Below are 27647 nucleotides of genomic sequence, written 5' to 3' on the forward strand. Positions count from 1 at the left end.
AAGGTTAAGATAGGAAATAAATACTTCTACCAAAGTTTTATGAAGAGTAGTAAAACCTCAATGTTACAAGACAAATAACTTTTACAGTCTCTATTATTTTTATCTCAATAACCATTGACAGGTTTCCCTATTCTTGTTACTTTAAGTGAGAAGTACAATAAAACCATACAGAAAATAACTAGAATGTTTCAGAGTGTATGGTCTGTTTGTTTGTTTTGTTTTTTTTTTCCTTTAGGATGAGCTTCTAGGGGTTTGTCTTCCTGTCCATACCATTTAAAATGTATTAAGAGTTCTTCTAAAAGAGAAATGAAGCAGCTTTTTCCCCCTCACAGTCACACAAGGTTCACACGTACTGTGACTAAAGCAAAGCCAGAAGTGACTACTTGCACTAAAATAAAGAAATGTTTTTCAGAAGGAACAGAAATCCTTACCTTATCTTTCACCAAAGAGACAAACTTGCAATCCATTGTGTCCAAGCATCCTAAAAATCTCACCTCTTCATACTAAATCCCAGAGCCATTTTATAGGCCTCACATCTTTCCTTTTTTATGTTGTTATTATTATTTTCCAAAGAAAGGCTGACACCTCATCTAGCACTACAAGAAATTTAGCAAGGCTTTATTCAAAGAGCTGCTAGAGATAATGATGACTCACATCATAGACAGCTGCAAAGAAGTGCCTGTGGGTGAAAAAGGGAGTTAAAACTGTATAGCAAACTCCACCTACAGTGTCTCCACCTTCCCTGGACGTTACTTGAGAATGCTGTGTTCTGGTAAAGAGCAACAAGACCAGATTCATTTTGCATTTTTCCTGAACTGAAAAACTCCCAGAGCATGAGTTGAGTTTTCTAAATACATCTCAAAAAATGTATCTTGGCCTTGTAAAAAGATAGAAGCGTAAATACACGTATTTCTTCCTTTTCCTTGAGGCCATTTTTCATGATTGCAAGCCAAAGGTAAATGAATGCTCTAAGGGAGAGCCTGCATACCTCAGTCTTGATCTGAATTCTTCCTATGATGTTCCACCCCACCAAAACATCTCACTAAGTCCAAAAATCCAGCAGAAAAAAATAAATTCAGTAGCACCCGGCTTTTGGAAAAGAGAAGTTCGCAGGAATTCTAGGCAGCATCTGTAGCAACGAATAGCACACGCTGGTAGTGCTGAGGAACAGGCTTTTCTGGCTTTACACAACCGGACAAGAGAGGCCACAATTTCGGAGCCACTTTAAATGACCTAATTGAGTGCTGCTGCTAGAGGAGGCTGGCTCCTCCCATGGCATGTTCCCAGCCCTGTGCCATCTCCTCTTCTGTCAACAAACAGGAACATCACAGAGATGGAACAGACAGGGACACAAACGTGGGTTAAAGCTTTCTGTCCCTCAGTCCAGGCTGTCGTAAACCCAGATTAGGTCCTTCATGCAGTTCGCCACAGAGCCTCAGAAATACCTGTGCTGGCCAGCAGAAAGGAGCAAGCAGCCAGCTAGGGCAGAGGAAGGCTGGACGTGTATCCTCAGCGTGATGTGCAGGGCTCAGAACTGCTGGTCTCACCTTACCAGCCCATGCAGTCCCACTGCCACCACCCCCTGTTGTGTTGGATGGGACAAGTTAAGGCGTTTTGCAGGACCAAACTGAAGAGGACTGTTCGCTGTCTTCACCAGGCTTTCTGCTCAGCAGAAGAAAGAGTGGTATGAGCAAGAACAGGACACCTTTGAAGATCCAAGTCTTCAAATAGGTCAGAAAAACTGCCACATGCAACAGTGAACACTCTTCAAGAGAAGCAACTGTAAATGTAAATCGTCATCTCACGTAAACATAAATTGGCTTCTAACAACCAGAAAGCCAGGCTCACCCACGAGGTCGTCAGCTCTTCCATCAGCCTCACAAACCCCGTGCCCTTGGCTGCTGCAAGCAGATCTTGTGAACCCGACATGGAGCAGAATGACGTTGGATGAAAGGAAAAGCCAGAAAGCACAGGAAGCACGTAATTAGCCTGTGGGATTCACTGCGGGTTAGGGAATTAGACAGGTTCAAAAGGGACCAAGCTGGTCATGTGGATAATAACAGTAATCGGCTAATTACTTCAAAAACTTCGGAATCCTCTCGCCTGAAGTCTGATGTTAATCTCTAGTTAGAGATAAAATTGCAACCTCTGAGAAGCACGTTATTTTCTTGCTAACGCAGGTTGAATTAGCTCAGAGACACCACTGTAAAAGCCAGACTTTCAACCACCTCAGATGAAAAAATAAATTTGCAGACTTAACATAATAATCGGAATCTCAGGATAGGCTGCTAGCATGAGGTTTCCAGGGAAAAATATGGAGCTGGCTTTTATCTAAGTACATTCAGTGAGCCTTATTCTGCAACATGCCACTAGGAAAGAAGCAATGCCCTCACAGGCATGGAGGAAGACATGCAGTGAAGGTGACAGGGCTCTTTTCCAGCTCTTTTTTTTTTTTTTTCTCCATCCCCTTCCCATACAAAGGCTTTGCCAAGAGCAAACAGGTTTCAGTGACTGTTCCTCTTTTTCAGCACCATTCATACCTAGTACACTGTCTAGGAAACAGTATCAGAAGTTAAAGAAAGAAGAAAACAACACAGGAAAACACTTATGCAGACGACGTGCCACAGTCCCACATATCAGTGCAGCACATGCTTCTGCCTGGAGAGCCCTACTTAACTCTCAGATGTTTTTTGTTTTGTGTAGATGGAAGCCATACGAAGCTTGCTGATGAAGAAAGCCACTTTTTGAATGCCCCACAGCAGGCTATGTTTAGTGGGAACAGGATACAGTTAACAGGCTAGAAAAGTAAAAGCACCACGTGCTGCCACGATGTCCTAGGCTGTCTCAAAGTGTTACCACATGCTTGCTACAGGCCAGACATGCTTGCCAGCTTCTTTCCTAAAACATCTCTGATCAGAAGGTGCAGGGGCCAGCAGGCTGCTGAGCTACCCTAATGCTACAACAGACTTAAGGGACCAGCAACACGCTGCACTTCACACCCCAACTGGTGCCCGCCAGCACAGCCACAATAGCTACAAACATTTACCTCAGAAATTACAGAAAGGGGTGAGCTCCTCTGAATTCCAAAGGGAGAGGTCTGCTAGTCTCTCGCACAAACACATACGTTTACAAACCTGTAATTCTTCTATGCTGCCTCAGGTATCGCAGTACACCTCACCGTGCCTGTTCATCATCACCTCCACGGTGCCACCTCTGCGGTGAATCCTCCTGCTGTCACGTTTCCAGGACACTCCCAGCGCCAAGCAGCTACTTGAATATGTGCGGAATTTACCCAACAACAACGAACAATGGGCTCACATCGCCTGTCCTCAGACAGATCCATTACTCTCCCCTTCAGCCCACTCCCAGCTGACACAACTAATACATTTCTTGGTTAATAAAAGAAAATAAGAGGTTGGAGAAGCAATTATTTTCCTTCCACAACACAGTTCTCTTTGTAGAATAGTGTCAACGAAAAGATCAACTGTGCTGAAACTGCTAATCAGCCTGGAGTTGCTGTCCCTCGCAGTGTTAAACCAAACAGTATTACTCCACAGAATCATGGTATAAGCCAAATCATTAGAATGTGAAATAAGATAAAACATTCAAGACAATCAATGGAGGCGAATTACTAACAAACCAGAGCTGTCAGATGTAGCATGCTGAATGATTCTATGAATACTGGACAAACGACAGTGTAATACAGGGAAAAAAAGGAAAAAAAAAAAGAAAAATTAGTTCTCTACACTATACAACACACAACACATTCTAAACCTTGACTTTCAACAGCCACAGAGGTCACAGATGGAGATGTAAGCTAAGAATTCACAAAATAAATGACATTTCCATTATGGTTAAATTGTAAGGAAAGTGGCAGAGGTAAAAGTTTCTCACTATTTATCCCAAGTACAGGAGATGGCAAGCTCTGTACAAAAGCACTAACATTAACAGTCTTGAACCATTGACCTTTACGAGGGGGACTTGGCAACAAGGGTTGGGTTTAATGAATCAAATTCCCCGATGATTACTCTGTCAACAATTGCATGAAAAATGCAGGCAATGCTAACTCAGAGCAGGCAACTTGCCTCCATTGTTTCCAATGAGCTGTGGTCACCAACATCCTACAGGTTAGGCAGTGACATGCAGGCACAGCCTCTGCTGGCGCAGGCCAGCCTTGCTCAGTCACACCACAAGTTTGTTGAACACCACAAACTTCTAAAGCTGTTTGTAAGCAGAAGGCCAGATCTACACACCATGAACGTTATCCAAAAGGGCTCCCCCCGCATCCCTTCTCTCAGCTGATATGTAAATGTCTAACTCTGTTGTTTCTCCTTGAAACACCTGAATTCATTTTCTTCCATGTGACATTTCAAGACTTGGTCATCACCAGGGTCAGCGCGTTCTCTTGGTCACTACTGTAGGCTTGCCTACAATGAATTTTGAAGGATGTGTCTCTACAATAGCATAAAAGCCCCCACCCACCTGAAGACACATGTCACGTGCTAATTGTTGAGCAACAAAATTTCATTCATTACTGCTAAGAAATGCCACATTACTCCTCACCCAACAGTATGAGATAAGTCTGAACTTCTGACTGACTGAGCAGCTGCTTCCTAAGGGCTTTCTCTCTGTAATACAGGAGACAAACACTCTTGAACAGAACTTATCCCTATCTGAAGATTTTTTTTTTGTCCTGGTGCAGACACGGCTATGACTTGAAGACAGCATGCATTTGCTATCTATCTGATGCATTTGCTCAGAAGATGGCTCGCAAGACTGCAATTTAATTAAATTGCCTTTCAGACTGCAGTTCAATTAAATTGTTTTCTACATCTAGAGTGGACAGGATCCATAAGTTGCCAAAAGTTCCCAGAAACCAGTATTTGTGGGCGCCAGAGGCAATCTACTTAATTAAAAAGGAATTAACTGCTAAACAACTGAGTGCAACCCTGACTACCATGCCTGTGGAACTCAGTACAACCCAGCCCTAACATCTGCGTTAGCACCGTCCTTCCCTCAGACCCACACCGCAGGCCTGCCTCACTTTCCACAGCCTCCCTCGAGCCTCAGAGGAGGGTAGGCAGCTCCAGTCCACCACACGAAGCTGCATTTCCACCACAGAGCAAGCCCTCCACAGACCACAGCACAGGTCAGCCAGGAAGGGGCACCCAGTAACTGACATCACCTGCATAAATGAGAAAGTCCTTATTCAAATGAGCGGCTTTGATTGTGTTCCCAGTTGCTCTTGCATTACACCTGCCAGCCAAAGTGCAAGACCTTGCAACCAGGAGCTCTGCCAGGCGAGATGCCCAACCACTGGTATCCTTACCATGGCCACATGCATTGCTTTTGTCAAACCTGAGCCCGAGACCTTCAGCTTCTGCAAGGGACACCTGTACTACAGCAAGTCGGGTCGACAACCTCAGCCTGTAAGAAGAGCATTTCCAAAGTCTTTCCCAAGCACTAGCCTACTTCTGCTTCAACTAAAATCAGGGCTGCACATCTCCAACCCTCAAGTCAATTTTAAAATAAAAGAAAAAAAATCACACACTGTAGAAAAGTAGTAAGAATGGGGAGTGGAAAACACTAACAGTGCCTTCCTAGCAACCTGCAAGGTCTGCCTGTCCCAAGTAGGCCCAGTTTAGGCTGCAAACCCTTGCCTTTGTTTGCAGACATGCATTTCCGACGAGCAGTCCAGTTAAAAACAGACTGGAACTCTCTTCCTTTTACCACAGAAAGGAACCAGAAGCTGCAGTAAATGTGCTGCTATGCCCACAAAGCAGCTGAACCCCAACTGCTGCCCGCGCAGCTCCGCGCTCCCTCATGCCTCAGCGCGGCCAGGCCACGCGGCTCCTGCGCCTTTGTGTGTGACATGAAGCCACGTTTTCTATTTCACCCCAGCAGCTCATTTTATGTGATGTTTAGCCCTGTTCTGGAGGCTAGACAATTAATTTCCCCGTAGCCTTTTCTCAGGCTCCAATTTCCATGGTATCCGAGTATTTCACAAGCATTAATCCTGCCCTCCCCCAACACCCATGGAAACCGAAGGCTGGTATTTTTCCACATTTTGCAATTAGCTAACCAAGACACTGATAGAAAACAGTGATTTTCTGTGCTTCTCCTCTGACCTTGGTACTTGCAGACCTCTCTCTCACACTTTTCTCCTCAGCCTTCTGCCCATCCAGCATTTCTGCCCCTCAGACCCAGCGGCCTGGCTGCCGGGCTCAGCTTCGCGCCGCTGGGGGGGCCAAACAGGCCTGGGGCAGGCCCGGCTTCCCCTCACACAGGCCCCTGCAGCCCCGCTGCCCATGCACGGGCACCAATGCACGGACATGTTCAAAATACAGCTTTTGTAGAGTATTTTGTATTCCACAGCATTTTATGGCTATATTAATGTTGCTTTTGCAGACAGACGTAAACTGTTTCTGCACTCCGAGCTGAACAGACGCAAACTCTAGTTTGTGTCAGCTCTGGCACCTGGCAGACACCACCACGAGCTGGCCCCATCTGCCACACTCAACAGAAAAAGTCTTCTTGCCCATCTAGCACCCCAAAAGCATGCAGGTAGCTTCCTGCTGGTTAGTGACCTAGTCACGGCTCCTGAAAACCAACCTTGCCCCTGGGTTGTAAAATAGAAAGTGGGTTCTTCAAAACCAAAGTTAAGGGAAACAAGCTTCTAACTGAAATTTAAGCCCAGTTAAACTCTAAGGAAATTCTTTGTGCTTTAGCCTATGCTCATTTCTTTGGTGAAATATACAAGCACAGATATAAGATACGAAGCCTTACCAGAAATGCCAGCAACACTTTAATACTACCACTGACTTAAAGAAAAAAACTAATGCTTAATTGCATTGTATTATTTATTGATCTATTTCCACAACAGTTTATTCATTCATTTTCAATTAAAGTAGAATATTATATATCTATTCACAAAATAATAGTTCTAGAGCAACACTTTTTATGTATCTGTTTCAAGGCTCTTTACTGAGGAGCCCAAAATTGCAAACGTCTTCATACAGTTTGGAGAGGTACCAAACAGCATAGGAAAACCAAACCTCCCTCACCCACCCAGGATCTTTTACTTCTGCTATACAGCTGAAAATTTAGTGCTATATTTTAGCTAGGGTAGGGAAAAGAAAAAGGAAGCCGTACTTTTCCCATGCTTTCCCACCCCCCTCCTTAGGTATGAGTGCTATACCCAGTCACGAGGGCTCTGCGCAGGCACACTCACACACTTTGTGGCTCTAATAAGAACTAAAAAAGGGAACTGAAAGTTATGTCTGCCACCCTGTCCCTAACTTACCCGACAATGATTTCATAGCAAAGCCCTAAGAATACAGAAAGACTGACTGTTTCTTGGCAGTGTGTCCAAAATAAAGCTTCTGGCTAAGAGAGCACATCTCTTTCCTCCCCCCTCCCCCCCCCCCCCCCCGGTACTGGAACAATATCTACAGAGTAAGTAATAATACATGATTGCCCTAAGGAAAAAAAATAAATGAACAGGCTTCAAAGCACGATGGAGCAGCAGCTGTGCCACTCAAGCAACATCCAAAAGCAAACACACAAGCAGCAACCACGCACGTTCACTGGCATTAGGAAACACGGCACGGTTTCTTGGGCTAAGGGAGGGCTGGGCCCACAGCCTCTCACAGAGCAGCAAACCAGGGCTCATCTTCATGAAAGCAGGCAGCTACAGCTAGCTGCAGTTTCCCTGCTGGTCTGTGTGCTGGCACCCACTGCCCTCAATACCTCCAGCCCCCGCCTGTGCAAAGAGAGCAGCAAGGGGCTGCCTTCTGTGTCCCAACACCAAAGCTGCAGCCCAGGAGCCTTCCAAGGCAGAAACAGAGAAATGAGTAAGTAGTAACAACATCCTGGTTAAACCTTCAGCAAATAAATCAATGCAGAAGACTAGTCCATGATTTATTACCTCCTAACAAATGGACAGAGGCTTTTCCTTGTCTCAGGTAGCACTGGCAGGCATGAAACAATGAATTGCATGTCACATGTACATAAGCTCATTAAGGTATTATTTTAAAAACTAGTCCAAAAACAGAGCTCACAAGTTAGCACAGTCTGAGATGCATTTATATCCTTTCTTTTTTTTTTTTATGCCTAAAAAGAAACTGGGATACATGAAGCTTTCTGTATAAAGTCGTCTTGACTGAAGTCCATCCTCTGCAAATCTTAAACCTGCATCAGGACTTCCAATGTGGAAGTGCAGAGGGAAACTCCTCAGTTCTTTAGTTCACTAACAAGGACAAATGCATGTAGAATTTGCTTGATTTTAACGTGCACCAGAAGCACAGCAACAAAAACTGTGTTAGCCAGCAGCAAAATTGCATAATACAAACAAACCACCAAGTTATACCTGCTCCAGTTACTTACAAAGAAATCTGAAAAAATGCTAGTGCTATTTTTGCAAGCGCCTGTATTCCTCTCTGCTTTCTTCTCTCCACATCAGCCTACATTGCAAGGGCCCACGCTGCCCCTAACATCTTAGGCACTTCTACCTGAGCAGCTCCCCTGCCCTTAGCACAGCCCCAGCCCTGACCGAGCTTAATCAAAGTGAGGTCTAAACACCTCACACAAAGATAGAGCATCTAAGTGGAACAGTTATCAGCTTACACTGTAATTTCTCAGCCAAAGCTTACTGCCAAGTAATGTCCACCTATTGACAATCTGTCTACTGAAAGCGATGTCATTGCCATTTCCTATTACACATTTTACTCGATACATGATGTGATGCAGACACGACAGTGATTATATCTGTACCTGCCCAAAGCTGCAACCATCTTCAGAGGCACTTGCAGAATCAAGTGGAAAATAAGCCAAGAGAATCGACTTGTAAGAACTTTACAAATTATTATTTATGCTTGTATTAATAAGCCTTCCAAAAAACTGGAATCAGTAATGCTATTTTTATTTTACAATTCCGATGTTCTTAATGAGTTACTGCAGCCATAATCTATTTCTGTCCAGCACACATTCCTGCTGAAGACAGTGCTAAAAGAAAAACAAGTTGCTCTGTAAACAAATAGAATTTGCCACCCACAAATAAAGGGTGTTTTATAACAGTTCACACAAGTCATGTTTTCTACTTTATAAACAGCAACAAAAACTCTGCAGAATAAATCCTCTTTGCTACTTCTCTCACGTGGTGCATCTTTAGCACATACTGCCCCCAGCAATTTCCAAGGACCCAGAGTTAGGTGTCACAAGGAACTGTTGGACCAAATACTGGCAGGAGTGCCAGTAAATCCAAGAGCTGATGTGGGTGAAAAAACAGGGAAGCCTAATTTCCGCTAAACCCAGAGTACCAGCTAGTGGTAAAAGTTGAGGAAATTCTCTGGTGCCCTCTGCTGCCAGCTAGCAAGAAATCAGCCAGATGCGACGTGGCCTGCTCCTCGCACGCTTTTCTCAACCTTCACACAGAGGCCAGCTACAGCAGAGCACCCACCTGCCCTGGCACACCGCACATCCCTGCTGTGGGAAGCCTCCCTCTGTAAACCAAAAGCCACTGAGCCGATTTAATAAATACACCGATAAACCACGTGCCCCCACTCCCAACCTTAATTCTTTTGTTGGACTTTGCCACCTCCTCTGATGGAAAATAGAGAAGACTCAGACAATTCTTCACATTTTGGCCTGCTTTTCACACGTATTCTAACAAATTTAATAATTTACCTCTTCCCCAACAATCATTACAGTTCTGCTTGGCACCTGGAGCACTCGTCCCGCTTTCAAGAGGTGTCAGACAGCAGCCTTAGACTATCAGCATTGCAGACATCATCTCTGCTGAATGTCCACCTACACACCGCTAGGAAAAAACATTTCTGTGCAGCTTTGTTTAAGAAATAAAAATTGGTGACCAAACCTTACTTCAGTTAACTAGTACAGATGCTATCTTGTCAAAGGTGCTTCTTCCTTCAGGACACCCTCACCATCTAGTGCTTTACAGTCAGCCTCTGAATTAACTTATTCGGTTTTATTCCTTTGCGCTTCAAAGCACAGCTTGGCCTAGATTTGGTGAGGCTCTTAACTGCTTTCTTTCCCTTCCCCTGCCTGGTAAATAACATGTTTGTTTCCACTACATTAGAAGTGCTTACAGTTTTTCTGAGTGACAGCTCCATACCAATGAAAGTAATGCCAGCAAACTCTTCCTCCCTCCTTGCCCCACACAATACCCTGGTAGGCACAGTGATTCAGAAGTGTTGAATCATTTGTCATTTAAAAAAATAAGAAAAGACAGTGCTGACAGGAAATCATCAGTTTCATCCCCATGCCTGCTGAAGCACTCATTTTGAGTTCACAACAATAAGAAGTCTCATTTGATGCTTATTTTTGTTAAGTACCAAAACACTGAGATTTTCCAGTGAAATTCAACCTGAATTGCCTGGTGCTCCATTGAAATGTAGCAAGTGAGAAAATTAAATAGCTGCACTGTGCACAAAGCAATAGTACAGAGCAAACATAGCACATAAGACTAAAGACTTTTACTGATCAATGGCATTGCACAAAACTCAAGTGGAAGACTTGTGCTGCTCTGAACATCACATTTCTCAGTGCATTACACCAGCAGAAGGAAAGTGGTTTTCTGTACTTCCCCCCCCAATTAGAAAAAGGAAAGAAATGCACTCTGAACTCTATCCTACTTGAGCAACTGCCACCTAGTGAAGCGGCTTTGTTGAATTCAGGCATTTGAAAAGTTTGCAGCACAAAACCCCTTTGCTTTGCTTCATCCCCAGGAACGCCTTGAGAGCACATACCCCGTACTTTCACTTTGGCACATGCCATCTTGTGCTTCTGAAACATTCCTCCAAAAGCTACTTCTATGAATCTGGCTAATCTCACATTTTACTGGGTAAAATTTCTGACTAATGGTTGATGCCAAAATAATATTTTAAGCCCTACACAAAATCAATTTAAGAGTTCAAATTTCATTTATGTTTACATAGAGTAGATCACTTTAAAGAAAATAAAAGTTACTGATAATAGATTTCTTTTTAAGCTGTTTATTAAACTAGCCACCAGAGGGAGCCTTGCTGTGTACTAGGATAACAGCTGGGAAGGGCTGAATGACTGCACTAAGGAGTCAGCTTATTAGGAGCCAGGTTATTTAAAAAAAAAAAAAAAAAAAAAAAAAAAAAAAAAAGCTTGGTTAATTTTTGAGAGCAACTCACTTCAACTGATTTATCTCCTGCTAGAGTAGAAATAAGAGGCAGAAAATAGGCTGTTTTAAAAACTCAATCCAATGTAGCAGACTTGCTAGGACCTCCAGGGGCATAGCTGTGACAGGAATTTTCCCATTAGCTAGAAGAGCATAACCTCAATTGGACTGGAAATAGCGGTAGCGGACTGGCTAGAAGGTAGCCATCTGCTGTCTGTATCATCTGCAAGGCACAGGCACGTGTGCTCCACATTCATCGCAAACCCCAGTAACAGCACGCACACGAACTAGAGTTCAGCCCCATTTCAGGTAGACTTCTCAATGGGGACACACGATGTGATTTAACATAGCTCACCAGGTGCCTGGAGCCTGCGGGGCCTAGCGCTAACGCAATTAGTTAAATCACTGACCCTAGGCCCAGGTAAAATGAAAAGGAAAAAGGCTTGCATCTTGCCTGTGTTTTCCAGGCTGCAGGCTTTTCAGAAAAGAGCAGGTAAAAGCAATAAACCCAGAGGGACTCATAACAAGCTATCACGTCATTAGAAGTGCAGCTTCCTCTTAATGAAAAACGTTCTTAATTTTATCGGAGAAGCACTCTACTTTTCTCAACTTCCCGACAGCCCCACTTGTCATTTACTTCATGATTCAGAAGGCAGCAGCAAGTAACACATTCAGATATACCCTCTCACATATACACACAACCCTTTTTACTTCCAAACCTTTTAGTTGAATAAGAACATCCACACCATGGGGTCTTACTTCACACAAACAACCACAGAATCATATGAATTCTATAATTATTAATAATAATCAGAAGACATTTTTTCTTATTTATACATATGCATTCACCTTTATTACCTATGAAACCATTTGTGTGTGTATATGAAGAAACTGCATTTATAAAAAGCATGCCACAACTGTGCCAAATAACCCAAGAGGCAGCCCAGTGCTGCTTTCAATACTGCTGTATTTCTTCTTTGTTTATTTTGGAGTGGATGAATTCTAAATTTAAGATATATAGTACATAGTGATGCAATAATTTATCTCATGTTGTTTCAACATGGTGTAAAAACAATGCTAAAAAGTAATTATATTCAGTAGATTGGTCAAACTCTGGTGATAATGAATAGCCATGATCTATTCCACCACCTAACACAAAGTTATTTATTCAATACAGTGACACGAGGGGCTGCTCTCCAGACCTTCTAGGAATCATAAATCCATGTTAAAAGCAGAAAAAGACCACCTCCTTGCCTATAATTAATAGTATTCCTCTCCTATAATTCTGGGTAAACCCCACAATCAAAACCCAAGCCCACACTGGAAGTACCTTCAGATGAGATGTATATTGTCCACTCGGGCAGACTGTGCTCAGCAGTCAGCCTGAGTCACTCAAGAATGTGCTAGATTCCAGAAAATAGTGAACATATGCAGCATTCAGGAGAGGAAATTTCATTTTATTTTATAAATTTCTCTAGGCAGTAACTGCAGTTGCGTGCAGTGAAATGCACAGAGCAGCCTCAGTCACAATAGTACTCAAGGCATCATTCTAGTATGCAAGTAAAAAGAAAATAATCTGTTAAGCATGTTCTGTAATTAAGATTAATTACATTATAATTTGTGTTACTTAATTGCATACAAGAATACAAATACTAGCTGAATTCATTAAGACATAGCATTTAAGAAGTTTAGAGAGGGAATTAAGAGGAAATAAATATAAAATTATGTAATACAGTCATGACAGGTGGTAAATATGTATACATACTTGCAAATGCACTAGAGAACAACACAGAGCATAGTGTTTTTTTCAGAGTTAAGCATGCAAAGCATTCACAAAATTCCAGTTTGTAATTACTATAGCCATTGGCATATATCAAAGACTAAGCCTTATAATTTTGCAGGGCAAAATGCAAACAGGTTATAAAACAAGCCAGTTATATCCACACCAACTAGCCACTTATGCCTACATCAACTAGATCTCTAGATAAAATTCATCTCATTTAACCACCACCTTGGGTTACTCAGCAGCTATTTCATTCGACATTTACTATATATTGTGTCATTATAATCATCGTTCTATGAATTTCTGAACTTTCATGTATCATTATTTACTATCGAAATGATTTCATAAGCCAAGAGTAGTTTCAGAAGAAAAACACTTTCCTCTAGCACTCTACACTGGTAAGACTTCCCTTGGATTTAATCAGGCAAGAAATGGCTTTCAGACTGCAAGCCTACAGCTGGCGTTTTCTAATGGTAAAGTTGATTAAAAACTGTAAGGAAAGCCTACTGAAAGGCAGAGCACAGCGTATGCCTTGTGGTTCATCTTTCACAGCTACGCGGTAACTCATCATTCTGCCTCTGTGCAAACGACTGCATAACTCAACTACACGGAGGCAACTGACTGCTGGGGCTGCACCTTTGCAATTTTAACACATTTTCAAATGATTTTAGGATAAACTCATTCTGAAGTTTGCAACTATCCAAAATATTTAGCACAGGCACTTGGCCTTCTTTCTCCCTAAAAGAGTGTTTACCAGGACCAGGAATTTGTCCTTAAAGCTTGGTGTCACGTATGAAAAGAGCCCAATAAAACAAAACCATGTTTGTCCATGACCCAGAACGTGCCTGCAGGCAGACATGCTGGTCAGGAACAGCACAGAAACCCAGCGTCTCCCACCACGGGGCACAGCACAGGCTGCAACGTGCATGCACTGAAGTCCTTGACCAGCCATGGCGCTGTGTGTTTCGGTGCTGACAACTTTTCCCTTTGCTAAGTCAATGACGAATGCATAATGCAACCCCATCCAAACCTGCAGCTGGAGGAACCACAAGGCATTTTCCTCTCCCCGTAAGGGTTCTGCGTTCCCCAAGGAAGGTCAATTTACCTCCTCACTTTCAAGTGCCCAGCCTGCTCATCCACGCGGAGCTGCCTCTGAACTTCATTCCCGCACCTCCCCGGCTGCCTCTGCACAGCCCAGGGCCCCGGGAGGCCCTCCAGGAGAGAAAGTGACAAACCCTCTCCCTGTTCCCTGCTCCACCCTGCTGCACAACTGGTCCCCAAGGCTCTTTGCACCCAACAAGAGCAGCCCCAAGCACATCCCACTCTGTTATTTCATCCTTCGCCAAGTCTGCTAACAGAGGCCTCAGCAACAGCAAGCAGCACGCTCTGCCTTTCCGAATTCACGAGGCTTGCTTTCCCCTAAGATACCAGCTAGCCAGTGGCTGTGTCCAGGAGTTTCAGTGTCACACGTTGCTTCCAAGCTGACTTTTGGTACTCATGAAAATTACTGATGGGAGAGGGACCAAGAGCGCATGGGGGGGGTGCATCTGCAGCAACAAAGAAAACCCAGCTAGCACCAGTCGCTGCTGTTTTCCAGGGATCCTGAACAGACAGTACACAGGAAATAAATATTTGGTGAGGCTGTAATGTCTGTTAATTTCCTACATCCTCCTGCCGAGTTTAAACATTTACGTATGCTTCTGCAGCTCCCCCAAACAAAAAGTCAACCAGCAACTCCAGGTGATTCCCAGCAAACCTGTTACTGGGCCAGTCAGCCACATTAGAATGATACTACCTGGAGAAACTTACACCGTACTTAAGATTCAAGCAGCATGAAACGTTAGTATCTCAGCAAGGTATGCAAGGCCAGTAAAACAAACAGAAAAGTCAAACTGAAACGCTAGCCAAGAACAAAGCTTCCTGAACACTTGTCAGCACAGCAGTACGAGCATTTCACCAAGCTTACGGCTGTGACGCCGTTAGTTTCACTTTTACTAGAGAACTGCTTAGAACAAAGCTAAAAACATATTCCCAACTTACGTTTTTAGCTCCTCACTTTTATGGAAATGCTACTGGCTTGAGACTAATCTACTTAAATATTAAGGGCCACATAAACAGGACTCGGTTCACATTTCACTTAGTTTTAAGGTTTTGCATTTTGAAAGATATTAGTTCAATTTATCAATACCTAAGCAAATGTTAGGAGTTCTTTTGAATGACACCTGATAATAGCACGAGCAATCTGTAATAGTATGAATAGGCCAAGTTACACGAGGTAAAGAAAAAGCAATGTTAGTATGTACACACGGCAATTCTAGGGTTAGTATTGATAATAAAAAAATTGCTTTTTCTGTGCCTTAGCCTTATCTCTTCTCTAGAATTTGCTCCTCCTTTCCTTCCCTTTGGTACTGCAGCATCTCAATGCCAACTGCGGGCATAGGTGGCAAGCGGGAATTGCACAACAGATACACTAACGCCGTGAGCAAGCAGCAGTACTCTGATAGTGCGACCCAGCCACGCTATCAGCAGGACTACCTGGGCTCTGCTTAGCAAGCACTGCGTGTCCAAGTACATCTACATGAGCTGCCTCTCTTGTTGCTTGTGGTCACCGTATCAATGTGATCTTCTAAACAACACATTTAGAGGAAGAAATAAAGCTTTGTCTTACCATATTCTGCACACAGCTACCAATGGAACGTTTGTTGGAAATTTCACAAAAAATTAAAGTTGATTAAACTTTTAATTGCTGCTTTCATGTAGTTTCAAGCTAGATATGCAAGCTAATGAACAATTTGTAAGCATCACTCAAGAGATACAGGAAAGTCCACAGGGAGGCTTGTTTATACATTAAGAAATTAGAGTAATTTCAATAAGAGCTAAATTGGATACCATTGATTTCAAACCAATTTAAAAAAAATGTAAATAGGTTGGAGCTTTTGCATTAAAGAATTTCCTCACAGCTGGGGGAGACAGAATGTCAAACCTCTATTAGCCTTCAAAAAAAAATGTTTACTGATCATTTCTGGCTTCAGAACCAGCTTCTCTCTCAATTACTACTACCTGATTGGATTCTTTAGATCATTATTTGTACAACAAGCCTAGACTTGGAAAAAGCTTATTTTTAAACCTGTGACCAATTCTTTTAAAATAAAAGTCTTGAAAACACACAGTGTCTGTATTTGTATCTTTCCACACTACCTTTTAAAGCCAGTTTTCTTGTTTGACAGCTGTTATTTTGGCCGAAGACTACTGTTTGCTCCACCTTTGGATACAAAGATGAACAGGGAAACGATCTTATGAGACTGCCTTATATACTCCAAAAACTTACCTTGTCCCTGAAGTCCCCAGTTTAAAACTCAAGATGATTCAAGACTTAACTGGAAATAAAACCCAGGCCTGCCACAGCCTAACAGAAAAGCACCAGGGCAGCACAGTTCATGCTGAACTCTTTTCTACATTAGCACTTACTACTAGCCTTCTTGTGCCATAGGCTCAACAGGTGAATATGTTTTTATTGCCTTTCTCTTTTAAGGTACCATACTTAAGAACTGCAGCAGTGGCACCTGAACACATCTAAGAGTTCAAGAAAATTCACAGTCTGTCTGTTCAGCCAGACTTCAACACTTGGCACCAGAGTCCTAAAAAACAGTAAGGAAAGTAGAGCTCTCACAAAGCAAGACAGAGGGTACTGCTGGCTTTTGGTCTTTCCTGCGTTACGTGGGGTGTATGGGGAGATAGTTGGGAGTAATGTTAAATATTGCCACATACTGCCCGAGTCTGAGCTGCTCCTCACACACAGAGAGCAAAGGCAGCTGGTGAGCTAAGGAGCTAAGCTGGTGGACCTCCAGGGGCACAGGAGGGCACAGAGAGTCACTGCTGCGATTAATAGCTGTCTTGCCAGCAGACATCACACAGTTTGCACTGGTTGTAAGCAAGTAATAGGATTTCTCATCATGTTTATTAACAATGAATGATAAAGTATCCTTGTGCTGCTACACTTACTCTGTTTAAAAGCATAAAATAGTCAAAGCAGAACACTTACCTGGCTCCAAAGATGTCTTTTTTTGCTAGGTCAATGCCAGAAACCACCTTTACCCTGAGGATACGAGACTCCTCCTGTTAACAAAAAAAAAAAACAGGTTTAATATTTATTCTGTAATTGATTTTGAAGATTACCAGTTCACAAGAGGTTAACCTGTGAATGAACGCTCACAACCTTTAGATAATATGAGTCTTCCTTACATAGGATTTTGGAAAAAAGGCCTCTCCTCAGAGGGAGATACACATCTTATCTGCCGAAGAATAACAAACATGAAGAGCATCCAACTACAGCAGTTCTTAAGAGTTAAATAAAAGCAGAATAACAGTAGATTCTAATAACAACATAGTAGTAATAATGCTATAAAATATTAATAGCAAAGGTAGAAGATAACTTGCTGAGCAATGCCATTTCAACCCTTAATCAATCCATACTCCACAGAAATTCATTCTGCATAGACTCTAAATCTGTCTCTTCAAAACAAAGAAGTATTTGAAATGAGAGAAAGTATTTGTAAAGGTTTTGTCCAATAATGCTAATAATCCCAGCTGAAAGATGTCTAGGGTTTAAAAAAGGTACAAGATTAAAATTAAATTCTTAATATGGAGTTGTTCAAGCCTGTGTCATCACCTCAGTAAAAAAAAATAGCTTTTAGAGACAAGCAGCAGTTTCAGAAGATGCATGTTGTCTATTGTCTTGCTTATATATGCATACATTGTAGGACAGCTGATGTCCTGGTGGGCATTGACCTGACACTCAGTTTATCACCTTGTTACGTTCAGCTCCTGAGGAACGCTGGTATCAACAGCATCTTTTTTCCACCCAGTTTGGCCCATTTACTTTTGTTACACAAAGACCACTAGAATTAAATCTGGAAAAGATCCTATGGAAACAGGTTTTGCAGCCACACGTATCAGCTATCCACCTTTTTCTCCTCTGATAAGCATTCCAGAGCTGCGAGATACCAGATTCAGTTACAGTAACCTGAGACTCCATTCCTTGAAGCTTGTTCGGGAAACAATGCCGTTTTCCCACAGGTTTATCCTGGCATGACCACGCTACACCTACTCTATTTGCCTTAGATAGCTAAAAGACATGGACTCGTTAGCCGTACCTGAGATTTTGGAGATTATTAGGAAGGTCAGAAACACCCCAGGAGAAAATGAAAGAAACACCGAGGCTGGTCCTGTTCAACCCGTCAGCAGAGAGTCCCGTCCTAACATTCACCCTGCCATGTCCTTCTGTTGCCTTGAAACAAGAATTCAAGGCTTTACATCTTTTCTGAAAATTTGTTTGCTGGTATCTTTTCTGGAAGGACTTACACTGTCCAGCTTCCAAATTGGGAAAATAGGTTCTTTTGGGCCCAAAACAGCCCTAAGACTCACCAGATAGGTAAACAAAACGGGATGTGAAAAGCAACATTCAGTGGAGTTCTGTTAGTGGATAGCGAAATGAATGCACTTTTTCATAATTTCAGTAGTGGCACTGATGGGTTGTACGAAGTTATCTTCGAGGCATTACAGAACATACATGATTTTATGATCTTCAGGAGTGGTTTTAATGGACAAAAGGCAATGAACTTGAAAATTAAGATCAAGAAAATTCCTTAAGAGGAAGCAGGATAGAAAAACTGTCAGAAATGCAGACAATTCTGAACTTACTGAAGAAATGAAGGATAAGAATTTGTAATATTAAGTGAAGAGGGACCAAAAGAGGGATTTCTAGCAGTAACTATGTCACAAATGCTACTCAGATTTCCTCCCATGAAGTCTACCATCAACTCTGCTGGAGTGGCATCTTATTGCTGCACTAACATCACCTCAGCGTATTAATTGAATCAAACGCTGTATGATTAAATAATAATAATAAAATCACAGAACCAGAGGATGGCCAAATAGTGGAGAATCTCTAACTCAAGGTCCGCAAGACACAAAAGATAATCCTCGAGACAACTGAAACAGATTTTCAAAAACATATCCTAAGTCTCACTTCATGCTTAAAATGAAGTGCACAAAGGTATGACCCTGCTCCCACTCCGCATGCATGCTCTCAGCCTCTGCTAAATATTCCGTTTTACCAAGCAGGAAAGACAGTGCTTCTGCACGTATATGTTCAAGTTTTCATATGCATGAAATAAACGTAATACTTCAAGCACAATTAAAACATCTCAAGTGGTAACAAGGCTTCATCTACCTACACTCAGTTTTTTCCTTTGGTCAGCACAATACTCTCCTAACAGCTATTGTATGCAATGAGCAAGGTGTATTTTGGATGGCAGCAAATTGTTCTGCATTAGCATGATGCTAATTATGCGCTGGTCTGAAGCACACGAGGAGCTGTTCAGATGCTCGCCTGTTAAACGATTCTCTTGTAATGCACTGAACTTCTATCATTTTTTGTTAAAATACTCCCAAAAGCAGTGTACCAACACCAGCACGTGCATGTGGATGCATACACCAGAAATACAACGGACTATTCCGTGTCACTTGACTGCCCAAAGCCTCAAATTACACAGCGGAGAGGTGCCCACATTGAGCTTGCTCAGCCTTCGCCGCTGGTAGCAGTGGGTACCAGCAGCAGGAGCATCTCCCAGCTTCCCAGGTGGACACCTCCAGTTTCTGTCTCCACTGATCTCCACTTCCTCAGGTGGCAATGCTGGGGGGAATAGTAAGACTGAAAGGCAGGAAAAGTAAGCTTTTCATATTCTTCTGTTTGATTCTTGTGTCCCTTTTATTTATCTGCAAGTACCTTGCATCTAGGTAGAGGAAGGAGTTAAATTTTCACAGCAATAGAGAGCGTCCATCACAAGCCAGATAAAGGATTGCTTAGCTAGGCACAACGGGAGACTTGAAACACCGTCAGCTACCTGACAGGTTTCCACTCCCCCTTCTCTGAAAGGCTGGGCAAGAAAAAGAAAACTGGGGTTTTGGTTTGGTTTCTTGCAAATCCAGGGAACAATGAATGCCGCAGCAGCCAGGACAAGATCGCTGCACATGGAAAAATTCTGAGACAGAAAGTCCGGGATGTGAAGCCCAGATGAAGTGATCCCTCCTCAGCTTTGAGCCTGGGCTAATCTTTAGCTAAGGAGCACTTTGGCTTGTTGATATTACCTGCATGTTTACACATACATTTCTTTCAGTGGAAAGTGCCAACTTAAACAGCTCTCCCTCCAGTTCACTCCATTCCTGCTGAGGTTTTTCTGAACCTAGGTCAACACCTTGTGGCAGTGCAGCCCACAAGCAGCGCGCCAACAAACCAAGCACCAAGACCAGAAATTTGAGACTTCTGCCTACAGCACCCAGCCATACTCAGTAAACCCAGAAAACGCTGACTACCCTTTTAAGTCCTTGTGCAGAAGCACAGAGAATGTTTTAAGCGAGTTAGATGTCATCTGAATACAGTCTCCAGATTAATATTTAGAAACAAAGACATTTAACGCTGACTCCACAACTAGGTAACTACAAACCAAGAGCACTTATCAGTGATGCCAAGACCTCTTGGGCTCACTGTTTATGCTCTGCACAGTGTGACTGATGGCTCTGAAAGTACAAACCCTGAGTCAGGAACCCAGTGCAGCAAAGTCCAGGGCTACCTGGAAATAGTTATGTATACAAACACCAGCACGCAGCCTGACGTATCCTGCAGAGGCCGGCTTGACTGTGTTCAGTGTGCAGGAAAACCCCAGATACAAGTACAGAACTGGGTGAGGACACAAATTTGGAGGGGTAAGGAGAAGCGATATACCTACTGGGGAGCTATGGTTCTTCTTGGGATCCTATGCACGAGAAAGTAGGTGTGCAGCGAGGCTGATGGACACTTGGAGGGACTTACAGCTGGTGCCCTGGTTTGCAAGTTGGGTACACAAACAGGACCGTGCAGAGTGGATTAACAAAGTTGATCTGAAAAGAGGTACCTATGCCCAAAAGCTTGTCTACTTTTTCCAGCTACAACTGCAATCAGTGTAATGAATATATTCTAATAAAAGGGCCTAATAAAACATACTGACTCCACTTACAAATCTTAACTTGCTGAGAACGATCAACCTTACAAAGGACTTCATGTGAAGCGATATGCCAATAAGCAGAAAGATGACCTTAAACTGTGTAGGCATCACTGACAGACACAAATCCAGCAGATTTTATTGGCAGTTAACTATCTTGAAAGACTTTCATAGATAATCAATCATCTGACACATTCTCATAGCAGTTTTGCCCAACACAAACTTCCACCTTCTGGCAACTCTGACGTCCCTCTGAGTCAGTAGAGGAGGCAATCACCACCAAACCCAGGGGTCAGGCCCAAGGACAAACCTTGGGACGCTCCCTCCATCCCTCCCCACACACCCAAGCAGCCAGCAGCTGTCTCACTTAGGATCTTGCCCCGTTGTTCCACCAGCATCCCCAGAACCAGGAGACAGGAACCATGGAGGTGGGGTACAGTAAAGGACAGAAGACAGTAGCAAAGCTGAGACCACCCAACAGGAACCCTGTCCTTACCGGAGGTCTTGAGCGATTTAGAAGCCATTTGCTGCTCAAGTTGACATTCCATGCCAGGAACAGGCAGCAGTCCACAAAAGCACTCTAGAAATGGTACATGGTCCACATTTCCCCATGGGGTCACCCTAAAAATCTATCCAAAGTGAGCTAAGATCTGGCATTCCAAGGTTACTTCGCATTTTCATAGCTCTGCTCCAAGGCAGCAGGAAGCAGCCCTGACACTGGCTGCCCGCTCACACCGCTTCCAGCGGCATCTGCCCTGAAACAAACGGGAACGTGGGAGATCTGAGATCCGCCTTCCTCTCCCCACTTCTCCATTGCCATGGATGGGAGCTTTTGACTTGGATTCCTTCCTCTTCATTTTGTATTTAGTAATCACACAGAACTGGTCCTTGGATGATTTAAAAGCTATGACACTGACAGTGATTAATAGCAGCAACTCATCTACTGTACCCATCTTTAAATCACTTCTGGTAGTCTTGCTAAGTGGGCATTTTAAGAGGCACTCTTCTGATGCTACTCACAGTTCTAAACATTTATCAAAGAAATGCCTGTCTGGTGATAAGATTAAAGCGTATTCCCCTTCTGTACAATTGCCACGTTGTCCGGAGGAAATAGCATTAGCCACTGACAAACAGCCAGCTAGATGAGACGGACACCTCACTCGCAACTTTTCCTCTGAACTGCATTCAGTGGTATACATTTTCAGAAGAATATATCCTAAGCTTCTTTTTAAAATTCACTGTTTAGGAGAGGAGTTCAGCCCACCCCAGCAAGGAGTGTTTCTATTGCTGTACCCCTGCCCAGTGTGGCATCCCCACTGGAACTGCTTTCCTCCTGGCTTGGCTCCAGCTATGACACAGACGACCTCAGTACGAGGCTGTTCACAGTACATTGACTAAAATACATTTTTCCCTTCTTGTTCCTAGAATTCCGTGCCTCAGGACTGGGGTTGTTAGCAGCTAAGCAGTAGCACGCTAATGCTTTTGAAGCCTCACTTGTCAAAGCTCTTTATGCCTATGCTCTTTCCACCCTCACCCCTCTAACCTTAGCCTCACAACCTGCTTCAGCAGGGACACCATAAAGTGCTTGGTTAGGTATTAATGTGGAGTTCCACGGGTAACCACATTCATGCTTATTTCTGCTTTGTCCAATGATTAACATGAAGTTTATGTATTCTCGCCTCCCTGAAAATGTCAGAGGTTACATACTTTTATTCTTTGCTGAAGGATACTCTTTGCACAGGCTGGGTTCTCAGCTGTAATTCACTTTGCCATTTCAGGGAAGCTGACTTAGATTGGAGCAAGTCAGCCAATAAACAGCCACCTGTGACAAAAACCAAAGCCAACCACACAGCAAAACCTACAAACAGACCCCAGCACAGCTCGCACACGTCCCAGAACAGGCAGGAATACAGGTATGCTTAGAGAATCATGACATTTTGTGTACATACATTTACATATACAATTCATATTTTAAAATTTGCATTAAATGCACTTCCTCCAGGTGCTCTGAAAAGCAAAGTCATTTGTAAGACCTATTACAATGTTAATGTAAAAAAGAAAAGCAAAACCCCTCCAGCTGTTAGGTTAATGAAATACACCAGAGCTGGGAAGTTCAGAGAGAAGTCAGCGGCACCGAGGGAAGAATGCAGGTAAACGGTGCCCTGGCCTGCCCGCTCCTTCCCCACCCCTGCAGACAATAACCAAGCAGAGGTAACTCAGTCCACGCCAACTAAAGCAAGATGGCTGTGCTATGAAAGCCAACCTGAACACATTTTGGAAAATGCATTCATACGTTCTGAACGCACACAGACAGGAATCCACAGCAAGCCAGCCCGATGAAAGAAAAACTAGAGTTCAGCTTCCTGTAGGACAGAAAATCCCACAGGATTAGAACACACATTAAGAGAACAGCACTGAAATAATAATCAATATGGGTATAAAATTAGAAGCCTGGCCTTTTCCTTTTTTTTTTTTTTCTTTAAATGAACAGACAAGTGTGAAAGGCAGACAAAGTTTGGATCAATGCAAGCCAGTATTTGAACAGATGCCACGCAGACCAGAGAAGTGACGCACTGAAGATTTAATGTGTTCCTCCCCAATTACCTAGTGAAAGGCACATAAAATCAACTACAAGTCAAATCTCTCAAGCCGGACAAGTTTCTTTCAGAAACACGCCACGAATGCCTGAGGTGCAGCAGGTATTTCCTCAGCAGCCCCAGCCTCGGGCAGCCCAGCCCTCCTCACATCTACTCCAAAGCCTCACAATCAGGCAGCCGTCCTAGCAGCTGGGGAGCACAGTTCAGACCTCACCCCGACACAGTGCCGGAGCGGGGAACGAAAGGCAAACTCACCAGGCACTTCAGCGTCTCCTTGGTGTGGTATCTCTGCGTGCAGGGGGACGGCGTTCCTCACAGCACAGCGAGGCCTGGCTGGCTCCGAGCGCCCTGAGCAGCAGCGATCGGTACACGGAAGTTTCTCCGGTGGAGGCAATAAATTGCCGTCACCAAGGCAACAAGGTGAAAGGACAGCAATCTAGTGTTTCACCTGAAGAAAGCTTAAGGTGAAATGCTGTTTGTTTTTTTTTTTCCCCCTCTGTATACAGACATTTTTGATTTCAAACCAAGATAGGAGTCAGCGAGGTAAATTTCCACTGAGTGGAATGAAAGAAACCAGATAATACTGGAAATGTACCTGCACGCCAGACTGTGAATTCAGTTCCATCCACTGAGCACGTCTTCTTTATTTTTATTGCACTTAAAGTGTTGCAAAATGTAACAGAATGGAAAAGACAACAAATCTTTAACTTGTTTATAAACTCTTGGCCCTTTTGTTATTCTGAATAATAATAAAAAAACACACACAAAGCCCCTGCTGTGCTGGACATAACAAAAATATACAAATACCCAAACAAACTGCTCTTTAGTTTTCTGCATTACTGTGAAAAGTCAACTAGGACTTGCAGTTTCAAAACAAAACAGAATATTTTCAACCTACTTTTTTTAAAAAAAAAAAAAAAAAAAAAAGGAATATTTTCTTTAGCCAAACTAACAGTGTTAGAATAATCCTAAATCTTTCAGCAACTGAATATGTGGAAGACAAATTAGATCATAGGAGAGCCATGCTGATTTTTACTTTGATTTCTTGGTGGATTAAACCAACCCATATTACAGCCGATTGCCCAAAAAGGCAGTCCTGCTTTTTCTTCCCTGCAGAATTCTTAACACACATTGCATGAGGCAACACATTTAAAAACAGATCAACATATTTTGTCTACGGCAGATCTTGAAATCGGAGGGATTGAACAGAAGCTTTCAGAGGAAGGAATGCTGTGCGACTGGGGTTCTCCAGAGGAAGCCACCAGGCTGAGGGGAGGGCTGCCCGTGCAGCAGGCAGTGAAGCCTGAGCCAAGCTCCTGTCCCGCAGAAAGCAGGACTATATTGCTTAGCAGCACCTGCCTGCTTGTCCTCACACCACAAAGCCCCGAGCCTAGGGGGACCTGCTCTTTTCCAGACCAGAACAAGGTGCACTTTAGTGACCTCCCCACACTGCTGTGCCATGAGCCCGAAGGGCCGGCAGGAAGGAAGGGGCGTTCAGCTCGGGGAAAGCTTGCACAAAGCCAAGGTTGTGCAGTGTAACCGCAGGCTGTGTCAGGCTACACTTAAAAAGCCCTGGATGTCCCAGAGCACTACAAAGTTATCGAACTAGGCTTTACTGAATACCTTGTCGAGGCCCAGCTGATGAAGCCAATTCTGGTAGGCAGGACAAGAACAGCAGAGCTTGTGGAACTGTGGGAACCTTAATGCTTACGCAACAGAAAACCATCAGATGTTTCACAACAACAGTTACAGCATTACTCTTAGGCCTTAGGACTCTCAGAGGCAAAGTATATTCCCATGTTCCTTGGTTAGACTGATACAGCTGGGGAAAAACACCAGGCAAATTTTCAGGAAGGCGCAAGTTGGTCTTAACAGAGAAGTATCACCGTCCTGCCCTTATGCGTGGACAAAACAACTGATGAAACTGAAGTGAGCAAGTTAAAAATACACACATTGGGAGCAAGGTATTCAGATCAAAGCGTATCAGTGACAGAATTAGCAAACATAACTCAAATCTGCCAGCCTAATGCTCTGACAGCAACAACACAAGCAGGCTAAAACAGAGCACTGAGCTCATGAAGATTTGTTTGCAGGGTATTTTACCACATTAAAAAAAAAAAAAAAAAAACAAAAAAACAAGAAACCACACGCTCCTGGTGATCTATTTTTATAAAAATCAGTTTAACTCCATGCAGTCAGATACACTTGAGCAATTTCAGCAAGCACGTTGAACTGGGTCACCTGTAGTCTTTGGAAATGCCTACATGAATGCAGAACTTGAAATGAATGGCCTTGCTGCACTGCAGTATGAGACCTGATTTTCCTTATTTAACGCTTAGATCTATTTATATCACTCACTAGAGGAATTCTTCTAACCAACACAGTGTTTTCTGCACCAGGTAATTCAGCAAACTCTCCAGCAGGCTCACACAGGCTGTGCAAATGTCTTCTAAGCCCAGCTGTGCCAGCAAAGGGAAACAATTCCTACCCAATAGCTTTCTTTCCAGTTTTTACCACCACCAGAGGCTGCTGCCCCCCCTTCCCCACCTCAGGGAGCACCCAGAGGAGCTCCCTGAGTTCCCCAGCTTAGGGAGCACCCAGAGGAGCCAGGCTGGGCAGCCAGGCTGACTGGCCTCCCTCAGACAGCCTTGGCCCAAGGGGTGCTGATTCCTCGCTGCCTCCCTCCCTCCTCAGCTCCTGATGGTGTCGGGGCCTGCTGCTACCTGCGGTTCACCTGCCTGGCTCCTTGGTCTGTACGCCTCCTGTGCCCAGCTCCACGCTCAGCCTTACTGCTCCAGCTGCACAACCGGGGCTGCCCCGAGAAGCTGGCAGCAGCAACCCCTGTGCAGAAAGCGCAGCCACCACTCACCTCTGCTGAAATCGCATCGCTGTGTAACAGGCACCCACGAGGGAGGTAAAAATGCAGTGCAGCGGGAGAAAGGAGGGGATGTTTACTGAATCATCTGGATATGGCGGATTTTCAGCATGGGAATTTCTCTTCCTGAAAGAAACCTCCATCTGCTTTTCTCTGGACAAGCCAAGAGACCTATTTAATTGGTGGTAGCAAAGAAACCTAAAAAGCAGTTGTGACACGTTGCTATTAAAAACCACGTACAAAGCAGTGACTAGGAGTCAGCAGGACATCTGCAGAAGTCGGTGACCTGAAAGTGACTCCCCTAAATGGACTTCAGTTTTAAGAGGGAAAAAAATTTGAAAAATCTTGCATCAGATGTCAGCACCAACATGTTCTGCATCCAGATAGAATATTTACTGCAAGAATAAACAGCAATTTCCTACAGTAAAATCTGTCAGTAAGGCTTTATTGCTGGTGGTGGTGGTTTTCCTTGGGGGATACAGAAATTCAGCTGATTCTTTAAAACTTTAAGCTTTTATTCAACAAACATCTATTTTTGGCATGCAAAAATAGCCCTTTAAGCATGAACGACCATAAAATAAAGGAATGGTGCTCTTTACAAGTAGGATGATTGCATTACACCGGCCCTGACACTCGTAAAAGCTTTGCCAACCATGGTGAGTAAAACAAGGCCAGCTGCTTTAATTTCAGATATTCATTATCCCCGGGTCAATGTCCGGACAGATCTAGTACTTACAGCATACAGAGAGCAGTACTTCAAAACTTACTAGTCAAAAGAGGAACGCAAAAATCCAAGGCGCTGCTGAACGCCCACCAATTTTACGAAGAACAGCCCCGACCCCCAGCTAACAGCTCGCACTAAGAAGTTGCTGCCAGATGCAAACCAACGGGGGCTAACACGCCGTGGCACTAACCGTCCAGGTGGTTAGTGGTGGTGCTGGACAGGACTGGGCCTGGGACTGGGCCCTGGGGTGCTCCGCTGGTTGCCGGCCTCCGGTAGCCTCAGTGCCACTGCCCGCTGGCCCCAACAGACCGCTCAGAGCTGAGCTAATACCTGAAGAAGCTGGGGCCGTGCTCGTTATGGGCCTGTCTTTTATTCCTGCCACTTCACACACTTCAAAGGGCACCTTTACAGCTTTTATTGTTTCCTATGATAGCACGAAAATAATTCTTAGCAGCTCCCCAA

General features: G+C 43.7%; 1 protein-coding gene across 4 annotated transcripts in view; it reads right to left on the reverse strand.

Annotated features, from left to right (window-relative positions):
* LOC311426466 (E3 ubiquitin-protein ligase NEDD4-like) overlaps positions 1-27647 on the reverse strand; it is a 144919-nt gene that overhangs the window by 90700 nt on the left and 26572 nt on the right. For 3 of the 4 annotated variants that reach the window (XM_084502845.1, XM_084502847.1, XM_084502846.1), the window contains exon 2: positions 16993-17066. In XM_084502845.1, the coding sequence (XP_084358971.1) occupies positions 16993-17066 (74 nt within the window). Of the gene's footprint in view, positions 1-16992; positions 17067-23841; positions 23937-27647 lie in introns of those variants that run through there. The other variant, XM_084502839.1, reaches the window with a different exon arrangement.

Source organism: Aythya ferina (assembly GCF_964211825.1).
Source record: "Aythya ferina genome assembly, chromosome: W".
NCBI lineage: Eukaryota > Metazoa > Chordata > Aves > Anseriformes > Anatidae > Aythya > Aythya ferina.